This window comes from Rhinichthys klamathensis, unplaced genomic scaffold (assembly GCF_029890125.1).
Source record: "Rhinichthys klamathensis goyatoka isolate OS25496 unplaced genomic scaffold, OSU_Roscu_1.1 h1tg000093l_1, whole genome shotgun sequence".
Classification (NCBI taxonomy): domain Eukaryota; kingdom Metazoa; phylum Chordata; class Actinopteri; order Cypriniformes; family Leuciscidae; genus Rhinichthys; species Rhinichthys klamathensis.
The window spans coordinates 3,425,992-3,439,010 of NW_026606632.1; the positions used below are offsets into that span (position 1 = coordinate 3,425,992).

General features: G+C 41.2%; 1 protein-coding gene across 2 annotated transcripts in view; it reads right to left on the reverse strand.

Moving 5' to 3' along the window:
* Positions 1–6,927: 6,927 nt before the first annotated feature.
* The window catches only part of mylka (myosin, light chain kinase a), a 162,953-nt gene continuing 156,861 nt past the window's right edge, over positions 6,928–13,019 (reverse strand). For both annotated transcript variants that reach the window (XM_056252248.1, XM_056252247.1), the window contains exon 32: positions 6,928–7,528. In XM_056252248.1, the coding sequence (XP_056108223.1) occupies positions 7,284–7,528 (245 nt within the window). In that variant the 3' untranslated portion in view covers positions 6,928–7,283. The remainder of the gene's footprint in view (positions 7,529–13,019) is intronic.

Genomic DNA, 13,019 nt, shown 5'->3' on the forward strand with positions numbered 1-13,019 from the left:
GGTTATGGATAGAAATGTATTGGAGTAAAGAGTACAATATTTGCCTCTCAAATGTACTTGAGTAAAGTCATGAGTACTCCCCAAAAATGATACTCGAGTAAAGTACAGATCCCTCAAAATTGTACTTAAGTACTGTACTCAAGTAAATGTACTCCGTTACTGTCCGGCTCTGATTAGCCCATTTATACTTCTGCGTTGAACTCACGCCGTAGCTACGTCGTAGGCTGTGTAGCACGCGTACCCTGACGTGCACTTCTCCAAAAATTTAACAACGTGTCAATTCTACGCGGACCGCAAGCGCTGTGATTGGTCTGCTAGAACCCCTCCCTCGGGTTACACATTCTCCCTCTGCATGTGTAATTGCACATCAACTGAGACAACGATGCAGAAGTATAAATGAAAACCAACGTGTAGCCTACAGCGTAGAGGGTTCGACGCAGAAGTATAAATCAGCCTTGCAGTTCGAGTAGAATTGACCCATTGTTACATTTTTGGAGAGGTGCACTTCAGGATACGCCGAAGGGTACGCGTGCTATACACACAGCCTACAACGTACACTGTAAAAACACAACTTGAAAAAAGTTGAAATGACTGATTTTGTTGTGTTGGTTCAGCAAAAATCCACACTGTTAAAATCTTGTACAAAAAAAAAAACCTTGGTACTAATTTCCACTAGCTTTTTCTTATTGATTCAACTTTTGTAAATAACAGTTATATGAACTGAAAATAGTTGTCTGAGACACACACACACACACACACACACACACACACAAAACGTTTAGTTGAGTCAACTTGACATTATTTGTTTTCTGGAGAGATGCAACTATTCTGTAACAAATCTTTTGTAGTTTAACCAATTCAACATTTTTTATCTATTGGAAACAGAAGTTCTTAAGAATAAACAGTTTCAGATGTAGCTTTAAAAAAAAAAAAAATGTTTGGTCACGATTTTGGTGATTTATGTGATTATGTGATTTTGTGGTCTTTGTAACAGTGTTTAGCAAAACACATAATTTGTTGCAAAGAAAGCCATAAAAAATGATCAGGTGATCTAGATAACAGCATCAAAAAGGGCCCTTTCCTTGTTTGTTATATGTCGATTTGCCCTGTTACTGTGCTATTGTTGATTATCCAACATTGCAATAATTGTGACCGGACTTGCATCGCTGCAGCACATACAAGTATAGCCTACTCTCTTTTCCTGGTTACTAGTGATTCTCCACCTCATACTGTCAGGATTCCACCAGCTTCACTCACTCCTCCCACTCGTTCACAGTCCCCTGAGTTTTAATCACCATCACCTGCACCTCATCAGTTCACCTCCCTATATATTCAACTCCTCTTTACACACTCATTGTCTGGTCTGGTCTCTACATGACACTACAGACTATCACGCTACTTACCTGCAACTTACCCGCTACCTACCTGAGTTCCATCCATCGATCACCTGCTAACCTTCACACGGAAGTTCAGTCTCCAGTCTCCGGTCATCAGCCTGTTCAGTGACTCTCCATCCGCATCTGTAAACAAAGACTCTGGTTATCCTTAAGCTAAGTTCCATCCTGAATATCATCTGCTTGCATACTCACCATATCTCTGTCTGGATCTGCAACCTGTCAATAAACACTATTTCACTTACCACCTGTCTGACTCCTGTTCCATCCGTGACAGAAGACCAGACCAATGAAATGCAGAGTCCAGCGGAGCCCGTGGAGAATCCATCTCGTGATCCATTCACAGAACTGGTTCAGGCTGTTCGCCAGTCCTTACTTCCTTCTCCACCGACTAATCCACCTACCGTTCCCGAGGATCTCCTTCACTCAGCACGCCACCATTCACTTCCGCAAACATCTGCTGCTTGGTCAGCTGCCTCTACGAGTCCCATGGCCCGACCAGCGACATTCAACGGAGAGGCGGAGGATTGCAGTGTTTTTTTGCTTCAGGTATCGCTATATTTCCAAATGCAGGCACATCAATTCTCTAACGATTCAGCCCGAGTGGCGATTATTATCTCCCTGCTGTCCGGCAGAGCTCTCCAATGGGCCCAATCTCTCTGGAACTCAGATTCTCCTGCGGTTAAATCCCTTTCAATTTTCATTCAGCATTTCAAGGAAGTGTTTGGTCAGACAGTTTCCGATCTCACCGTTCACGATCAGCTCTTCAACCTTTGTCAAGGAAAGTCTTCAGTGAGTACATATGCCCTTCTATTTCGCACGCTGGCGGCTTCTAGTGGCTGGAATGAGACAGCTTTGATGACAGCTTTTTGACATGGTCTCAACCCTAACATTCATCAGCTGGTGGTGGTATATGAGGATTCCTTGGGAATTGAAAACCTCATTTAGAAAACCATTCGAGTATGTCAACGCTTATCTGCCTGTGATGTTCTAGAAACCGCTGTAAATCCTACGGCCTCGGCTTTCATCAGTCGCCCCTCCAGCACCCGAGCCCATTCAAATTGACTCCACTAAGTCGAAGTCGAATTCGTCACTTCACCTCCACACTGACGCTCCGCATCGGCTGCCTGCACTCGGAAGAGATCTCCTTCATGGTGCTGGAGGAGTCCACTGCTGAGCTCATTCTGGGACGCCCTTGGATGGTCCAACATCAACCCATCATCGACTGGAAATCCGGGGAGGTCCTTCGCTGGGGAGAAGACTGCTCGCATTCCTGTCTAGCTTCGGTTGAGAAGGTCCAGAAAGCTCCCTCTTCTTCATCTTCGGTGGGAAAGTCCGAGTTTCCCGTGTGTTCCACGTCCATTGAGTCCAGAGGTCCATCACCAGGTGGAGATTCCTGCTGAGTATAGGGCGTTCCAGGATGTGTTTAGCAAGCACTTGGCGACCAAACTACCACCTCACCGGCCATGGGACTGCGCTATCGACCTGCTACCTGGAGCCATCCTGTCTAAAGGCCGCGTCTGTCCTCTGTCCATCCCGGAGCAGAAGGCCATGGAGGAGTATGTGGAGGAGGCTCTTCAACAGGAGTTCATTCGACCATCTACATCCCCTGCCGCTTCCAGCTTCTTTTTTGTGGCTAAGAAGGACGGAGGCTTGAGGCCGTGCATTGATTATCGTAATCTCAACTCTCAAATTGTGAAGTTTAGTTATCCCCTTCCTCTGGTCCCAGCAGCATTGGAGCAGCTGCGTGGAGCCCGCATCTTTTCTAAATTCGATTTACGCAGTGCGTACAACTTGATTCGCATTCGACGAGGTGATGATTGGAAGACGGCATTCGTCACGCCCTCAGGTCACTATGAGTATCGAGTCATGCCCTTCGGACTGTCCAACGCCCCAGCTGTCTTCCAGGGTTACATGAACGAGGTCTTCCGAGAGTATCTCAACAGATTTGTGGTTGTCTATATCGACGATATTCTCATCTACTCCTCTCTTGCTGAGCATCAGCGCCATGTCAATCTAGTTTTGGAGAAACTGAGAGCTCATAAACTGTACCTGAAACTGGAGAAATGTGAGTTTCACACCACCACTGTGCAATTTCTGGGCTACTTCATAGACCAACAGGGAGTGCAGATGGACAAGAGGAAGGTGGAAACTATCCGGAACTGGCCCCTGCCCTCTACTGTGAAGGATCTTCAACGGTTTCTCGGATTCGCCAATTTCTATAGAAGATTCATCAATAACTACAGTCACATCAGTTGTCCTTTGACCTTGTCTCTAAAGGGCCGGCCCAAGTCTCTGTCCTTATCTCCTGAAGCCATCTTAGCCTTTCAAAAACTTAAAGAAGCCTTCCTGACTGCTCCCATCCTGGTTCATCCTAACCCAGATATACCGTTTGTTGTTGAGGTGGATGCAACTCCAGGAGTTGGAGCAGTTATATCACAGCGGCAGGGTGATCCTCCCAAACTCCATCCATGTGCCTTCTACTCTAAGAAGCTGTCCAGGCAGAGTGGAACTACGATATTGGGAATCGGGAGCTGCCCGCCATCAAGCTTGCGTTAGAGGAATGGAGGCATTGGCTGGAGGGAGCTAATACCAGTTTGAGGTTATAACCGATCATCGCAACCTGGAATACCTCAGAGAAGCGAAAAGGCTGAATCCCCGTCAGGCTCGATGAGCTCTCTTCTTTACCCGCTTTGATTTTACCGTGTCATACGACCTGGAAGCAAGAATTGCAAAGCGGATGCTCTCTCTCGTCTTCATCATGCTTCAACCGAAGATTTGCTACCAGAACCTTTCCTCCCTCCAGCCATGATCATCAGCCCCATCATCTGGGACATCGACGAGCAGATTTCCCAGGAGAACCTTCGTCATCCTGCTCCACCGGGAGGTCCAGAGGGGCGCGTCTTCGTACCTCTCCATCTTCTTGCCCCCCTTCTGGACTCAGCTTATACCGCTCCGGGCTCTGGACATCCAAGTAGCAGGCGTACCCTCTCGCTCCTCAGTAATCGGTACTTTTGGCCGTCCATCTCACGGGATGTTTCCAGGTACGTTCGGGGATGCTCAGTCTGTGCAATTACCAACACCCCCAGAAGATTCCTGGAGGGCAAGCTCGTGCCACTTCCTATCCCACAACGACCGTGGTCCCATCTTAGAATTGATTTCATGACGGACCTTCCCAGATCCAGTAACCACACTTGTGTCCTCGTCGTTGTGGATCACTTTTCGAAGGCTTGCAAGCTGATCCCATTGCCTGGACTTCCAACTGCGTTTGAGGCCGAAGAGGCCCTTTTATGATGGATAGATGCCCTTTTATGATGGATAGATGCCCTTTTATGATGGATAGATGCACTTTTATGATGGATAGATGCACTTTTATGATGGATAGATCCACTTTTATGATGGATAGATCCACTTTTATGGACTTCAAAACAGAAACGGCCATTCACTGCCATTATAAATCTTGGAATAGCCAGAACATAACTCCGATTGTATTCGTCTGAAAGAAAATGTTATATACACCTAGGATGACTTGAGGGTGAGTAAATCATGGGCAAATAAAACATTTTGGGTGAACTATCGCTTTAAGGGTGTTTGTGGTCAGTTTCTTTCACGGATTTTGGATATGGATGAACAGTATTAGCCGACATCTTGGATAAGTTTCCTAAAAGTTTCACACTTGCAGCACACATTACAGACATTGATTCACAAACGCAGACATGTCTGAATAAACAGAAGATTGAAATGCTTTGATTGATTTATTAAACGTTGTCTTTTGTTGGACAAGAGGTTCATAAATGCTTCTCATGTTTGTAAAGATGTTTGACGCGTGTTGTTTTTTCAAATGCACGTTATAAGCAACTCAAACTCACAGAGCTTTCAGATGGAGCAGCGTTTGCTACTGATCACAGAGCCGTACGTCACTGACAAGGTGCACATAAAAAATAATCACAGCCTTTGCGATCTCATAATCCAAATCGGTTCAAGCGTGATTTTCATGTTAATTGCGATTAATCGTGCAGCCCTAGTTCTTTTTGAGTCGGACGTGCTACTTCAGCTGTGTGTCTTGCGTCATCAATCCGAAACTAAAGTTCGAGTCAGTTCGATTAGAGAACTGGCTCAAAAGAACGATTTGTTCAAGAATCGAACATCTCTAGTCAAAACTAGTGAAACTGTTGACATGGAGCTGCTAAATCTAGAAACTCCGGGAATCACCAGTTTAAAAATACCGCAGAACAGAAGAGTGTCTGCTGTCAAAAAGAGAATGTGACAGAGATTGTAATAAAACATGAATCAACATTGACATGGCTTTTCGGAGATGGTGAGAACTGAGGGATTTGACATGTAAAAGCGACGTGGAGATGCCGTTTTTATTACCGAACACGTGATTAAGGTATTTTATTAAACAGATAAATTGCCATAAATTGCCTCTCTAACAGAGTTCAATAAAGCATTATCTATTGTGAAGGGTCATTTCATTATGGTTGCTGTAGTGCTGTGCGTGTGCTGGAATTTATTTTCAAGAAAGAACCATGTCTACGGGTAAAGCTATAGCGACGTCTTCAGCTAGTCATGTCTCCTATGCCTGGTAGTGAATGTTTTATGAGCAGCAGGATAACTGTATTTATCCGCAGTCGCACAGAGCTGAAGCTAAACCGAAACTATTCTTCCGCAAAATGCATGCAGTTTTGTTTTTTAAACGCAAGAGGGGCAAAAGTTACACGTTAACTAACTATCAATGACTTTAATAACTTTCAATGACTAGTGAAGTTGTTTTTTGAGTGAGCACAAATATACAATTTGTTTGTGATCAAAATTTATTCTTTAAAAGTGAATAACTACATTTGTAGTGTTCTCATTACAATGCAATCTGCACTTTATCAAACGCATATATATGTAAACGCATTAAAGAAATATAATCTACAGACATTCCTAATACAATAAACATACATTTAAAATGTGTCTCCAAATATCTGTTGAGTTGGTGAAAAAGAGGAAAATGTATCCAAATGAAAAACACACAACCTTACTTGAGTTTACAGTGCTTAAATAAAGCTGTCATAACAGACAGGAAGTGCTGCTCAATTCAAAACAGTCTCGCACAAACACACATGTGAGTTTAGGTTGAAAAACACCCCCTATTTGTAGAGTAAAATATGACGATGAAGAACAAGCAACCAATGGAATGTGAGTAACATTAAAGGGTTAGTTCACACAAAAATGAAAATTAGCCCATGATTTACTCACCCTCAAGTCATCCTAGGTGTATATAAGACATTCTTCTTTCAGACAAATACAATCGGAGTTATATTAAAAAATGTCCAGGCTCCCAAGCTTTATAATGGCAGTAAATGGCTGTTTCTGTTTTGAAGTCAATAAAAGTGCATCTATCCATCATAAAAGTGCATCTATCTATCATAAAAGCTAGTTATTTTACTTGATAAAGTTTTAAATATGGAAATTTTTCTTACACAAACGCATCGCTTCACTTCAGAAGACCTTTATTAACCCCCCGGAGCCGTGTGGAGTGCTTCAACGACTTCAAAACAGCCATTCACTAATAATATAAAGCTTGGAAGAGCCAGGACATTTTTTAATATTACTCCGATTGTATTCGTCTGAAAGAAGAATGTAATGTACACCTAGGCTAATTTTCATTTTTGGGTGAACTATCCCTTTAAAGCCATGTGATAAACAAATCTGATATCTGACTCTGGCTCTTGCATAAATACAAAAGAACAAATTGAAAGTGCAATAAAGGAAATGCAGCAAAAGGTGATCAGAGGTCTTCATTATCCTCATCATCATTGTCATCATCTGGAAGTCCAAAAGACAGTGAGAATAAAAGGACCACGTGAAAAAGAAAGAAACATGGCAAAAAAAAATTGTCTTCTATTCTTCTTCCTCCTCCTCCTCCTCCTCCTCTCCTCCCATCACCTCTACGAGGAGTTCGGCGGTGCAGATGGCCTCCCCGATGCTGTTCATGGCCTTGCAGGTGTACTTTGCGTCATCATCACCGTTGACCTCAGAAATGACCAGACTGCAGTTTCCATCTTCATCATAATCAATCTGAAAATGGCGCGTCTCTTTTATCGGCTGGTCGTCCTTATACCACACCACCTCTGGGTCAGGATAACCTGTTTGTACACAATAAAAAATATACACAACTATGAAGTAAAATATATGAATAACTTGACACAAAAAGCATGAATATTAAAATTACACTAAAATTATACTACTGTTAAAAGTTTGGGGTCAAAGGATGCATTAAATTTATCAAAAGTGACAGTACATTTCTGAAGGATCATGTAACACTGAAGACTGGAGTAATGATACTGAACATTTAACTTTTCCATTAAATGAATATCATCTTAAAGGGTTTGTTCACCCAAAAATGAAAATTATCCCATCATTTACTCAACCTCAAGCCATCCTGGGTTTATATGACTTTGTTCTTTCAGCCAAACACAATCAGAGTTATATTAAAAAATATCCTGGCTCTTTCAAGCTTTATAATGGGACTGAATGGTACCTTAGATTTTGTGCATCCATCCATCATAAAAGAAATCCATACGACTCCAGGGGGTTAATAAAGGCCTTTTGAAGCAAAGCCATGCGTTTTTTATAAAAAATATATCCATATTTATTACTTTATAAACTATAAATATGGCTTCCGGTAACGCCCGTACGCGAGTCTAGTTCCGGCGGAAGAGTGACCTCCGACCCGACGCATGGCGAATGACCTCTGACCCGACGCATGGCGAATGACCTCTGACCCAACGCATGGCAAATGACCTCTGACCCAACGAATGGCAAATGACCTCTGACCTGACGCATGATGCAGGATGTAGGAGTAGCGTAAGCTCAGGTGAGAGTCGACGCCTCTTGCGGTTCAGACAAATAGAGCTGGGCAACAAACTCAAGCTCCTCCCACATTTCTCTTTAAAGGGGTCATATGATGGTTCTAAAAATAACATTATTTTGTGTATTTGGTTTAATGCAATGTGTTTACATGGTTTTAGGTTCAAAAAAGTCATTATTTTACACATACCGTACATTATTGTTGCTCCTCTATGCCCCTCCTTTCTGAAAGGCGCGGTGTGCTCTGATTGGCCAGCGATCCTGTGCATTGTGATTGGCCTGAATATCTTAAGCGTGTGACTTACCATATTTGGAACATCAGCTCCAAAAGTGAAAATGTCGGTACTACCTTATCAATTCGAGCCCGAAAATGCAGATGACCAAGCTGATCGATCAACTTTGCCAGCGCGACTGGACCATAATGTATCAGATTGGAAAGGATTTATTTGTTGCATCCATTGGGGACATAATTACTGATTATAATGACTTATACTGTCTTTTTACGCGTCACGCTACAGGGGGGAGAACACTATGTAAACATAAAACCATGTCTGCATTTGTGATTGTAGAAACGAAAAACAAGCGCTACTCTATACTGCTCAAAACTCGCGTTTGAATAGTCAGTAGCAAATTCTTAAAATATGAAAACATACTGTTGTGGAAATTTTAATAGTCATTGATCCCTAACAGATATCATAAGAGAGAGAACCTATTCAATGTGTAAAATATAGATGATTCAAAGAATGTCACATGTGTGTCTCTCACTTGTAGTGAGACAAGATTCTGTTTATGTACCTGGGGAAGCAGAAGGGGGAGACACTCCAGGGAGCAGACGAACAGGGACCTCTGACCTAGATGTCGGAAGGCCATTTGGTGCAGGGGAGCTTAGTCTATGGAAAACTACTGGGAGGAAGGCTCTGGGGGAAAGAAGGCCTTGAAACTTAGATAAAAGCTGGTTCAGTCTGTCTGGGGGTGTGTCACTCTTCTGCACAGGGTAACAACTGTGTATTAGACTGCTCCTATTCTTGCAAGAATAAATACTTCTATTTTATATAATTTGACTCTGAGTGTCTCTTACGCAGTGATGTATGTTTGAGATGAGTTTTTGCCACAACAGTTTTGGTGTCAGAAGTGGGATATGCCTTGGACGTGCCTCCTGGACCTGAGATCGGACGGTGTTTGGCCACCTGGACTAAGTAAGTTCCAGCTCTACCTCGTAAACTTGAGAGAGAGGGGCCGACCGATATCAGGGCCGGGAGAATCGACCACTGGAATCTAAAGAACCCGCAGGTGGCAACAGAAGCATCTCTGGTAAGAGACAGTTCAATTTATTTTCTTTTGGGTAAGTTAATTAAATTCAGTTTAATTGGGGAGAAGAGTGAAATTGAACCATATTGGCTGAAGGCTGTTTCTGTGGTACGTAATCTGAGATTAATTGAGATCTATATATAGATCAAGAGGTTTCAAACAGATACGAGAGAAAATTATCTGAGATTAATTGAGGTCTGTGACAGAACAAGAAATTTCAAGCAGATAAATAATCTGGGATTAAGTGAGAACTGTAACAGACCAAGAGATTTCAAACAGATAGGTAACCTGAAAATCAGTTGTTCCACCACGGAGCAAATTGTTTTTAGGTGCTGAGGCTAATTAGGGGGAACCAGAAAAGATTTTTTGGTAAACCATAATTAGGAGGGCACTAATAGTGCAACCCGACCGATTTGGGTTAAAAGAAAAATCGGGTCTGGGAGGGACGCCTTTCAGACCAAGAGAACGCGCGTTGAAGAGAAATCCACAGAGAACAGAAAACAGCCAGTATGGGGATGTCTCAAAAGCAAGCTTGCGAAATTTGATACACCGGTTTTCTGTAGAACTAGGAAAGTATGGGGGAAAATGTATGTTTTAGATATTGAAAAAACTGAGAAAATACCATGATTTCCCCAGGGAGGGAACACTGAGCACAAATAGACTAAGAGTGTGCGAGAATCAGTGGAACAGGGCAGCGGGACAAAAGGTTGTTGTGGCTGCGTTCAACATGTGTGTAAAAATGTGAACAGATAATGGATGCATGACATGGGATGTCTATAGAACTTAAATTTATATGACAAGGATTGAAGTAGCAAGAAGCAATAAGCCTGTCTGTGTGAAATAGAGGGAACTGAACTGTAAGTGAGACTTGGTGGAAGAGGGAAGTGAAAAAAAAACAAAAGGTTGAGACACGTGTGTGTGGGGATTGTAAGCAAACAATCATGTACTGGTTAGATAATGAAGGAACTGGCATGTAGGGAAAAGAAAGGAGAGGATAATGAAGGAACTGGCATGTAGGGAAAGATTGAGAAGAAATATAGTAGAAAACTATATGTGATGAAAATAAAATGTCTGACAGAATTTATAGAAGTCAAATTAACTGTTTAAATGATATGAAAAGTTTTAGAATAAAATAAGGCATTGTATGATTGACAGGGATTAACATGATATGAAGAATGTTTTAAGCAGAATGGGGAACAATTCTAGATTCTGATAAAATAATGATTGAAAATGATGATATATCTGCTTTATTTTATTCATGTTAAGAAAATAAGGGTATTGAAGCAAGTAGCTATAATGGTTGTCTGTGTAATTTACGGACTGAGTAATATAATCTGTTTTGGAGAAACAGTAGAGATAAGACTGAGACAATAATGTGATGGAAGGAAAAAAGGCTTCAAACCAGTTGTACAAATTGTTACACTTTATGAAGAGTAACGGAACAGTCCGGGAAAATAAATAAGTAAATAAATAGTGAGACAGAAGAGAGCAAATGCTGTAAACAGCTCTGCTCTGAAGATCTCACTTTGAAGAGATTTGCAGATGATGTTTTGTAAAAGATAAGCTGGGATAACAGCAACAGTACTTGTAATTAGTGTTGTTGATGATAATACCAAATTACTAAGGTAAAGACAGAAAACAAATTCGAATATTTTGAGCATTTTCTGTGCTGCTCATGAAATTATGTTCTGCCAATAATAATGATAAAGAGTATGATTTGGCTATTGTGATTTGAATCCGCCATTGGTGGATGGTCAAAGGAATACAGAGAACTGCTTATCAGTGGGTCTGTTTACATTCCTGAATGGGACACACTGCTTCAAGAGTGTGCAGTTAGTTGAAGCCCTTTGGAAGCTCACAGTGATCAAACTGCAAGGTGTCTGATGCTGTAGTTGAGGCTGACACACGAACCAACCAGATGACAGAGATTGTCTTGACTGTGGTCAGTAGGACCATTTGACACGTGACACATTTCTGATAATAATGTAGGGTTGAAAATAGATCAGTGTTTAAATGACGACAGTGACAATTTTTGGTCTGAGAAATAAGAGATATAAAAAAAGGTCAAAAGATTGAAGTCTTAAAGTGAATCCTTTTGAAGAAAAGATCTATAATAGTAATTTTTATAAGTTGATGTAAAATTAATGACTCCAACAAATGTGAGTTGCAGAATATATCAAAGTAACTAAAAGGATGATTGTGTTGCAATTAAAAATTTTAAAAAGATTTTAGATGATATAGAGAGACTAATCTCACAGATGATTTATAATAACTGCAAAAGAGGCAGTAGCCTTGTAAAAGTTAGTGTGAATCCTGATTGGAGACTGATAAACTCCTAGAAGAGAAAACTTTGAGGTCAGATATTAAGTTATGGTAATTGAGAACTTGACAACTAAAATAGGGATTGAGAAATGTGAAATGTTATTGAGAACTAGAATAATTACCATTATGTAAGAACAAATAAGCAGAAGCAGTAGGCTACTGAATTAACAGTTGCTAAATGTAAAATGTGTTGAAAGGCATTTGATTAAACAAAAAAGGCCTGCTAGTGTTGACCATGAAAAGAACAGAGCTGATGTTTTGCTTTCAAAAGATAAGTTTGTTATGGGCTGTAATGAAACAGTTCGCTTATCTAAAATCTGATGTGTGCTGTGGCTGAAACTGCCAGTGCAACAGACTCAATCTGAGTGGAAAATTTGTAATGTCTAAATTCCCTGAGGTTGGGCAAAAGACAAATATAAATAATATGTTTATTTGAAACCGTATGTAATTTCTGGCAAAGATGCCTTAAGCTGGGATAGAGTTAAAAGATGATAGATAAATGTTTGATGTTAGAAGTATATGAGAGAGCAGTGTACCATCCAATAGAGTCTCAGAGTCTCTCTCATTCAATGAGTCAGCTAAAAGCTGGTATCTGTGATAATGTGTAAAGCACAGTGTTTCAGTTGAAGAATCATAGACACAGAGATGGTAAAAGAAACCATTTAGAGAGCAATTTGTTTTAGAAGTAAAACTGAATGACTTTAAAGAAGTATTTAAAATAATAATACAGATAGAGATGACATTTTGATTAGGTTTTTTTAAGGACCAGTAACTTCTTTGTCTCATTTAGTCTCCACCATTCAGGACCGATGGCTCCGGCTACAGATGAAGTACACTGAATGTACGGTTGTGATCTGAATTCACTGAGTATAATCCAAGTAGCTAGGTTGCTGCTTTTAAGATAGTTAATGGATTTAAGTGATTAAATACTGTTGTTCTGACCTGTCTCCCTATGTGAACACTATTAGGCAATCCGAATGGCTCTGGTGACTCTTGAACGTGCCTTTCCTAAGCTCTAGAAAACAGCTGAGTTCTGTTGAAGCAAACAGCCTGTGATGGGAAAGAGCGGTCACCAGTGGGCACGAGTGGCTACTCAATGACGGGTAAGACCTTCTATTGGCCAGACAGGGGGCAACC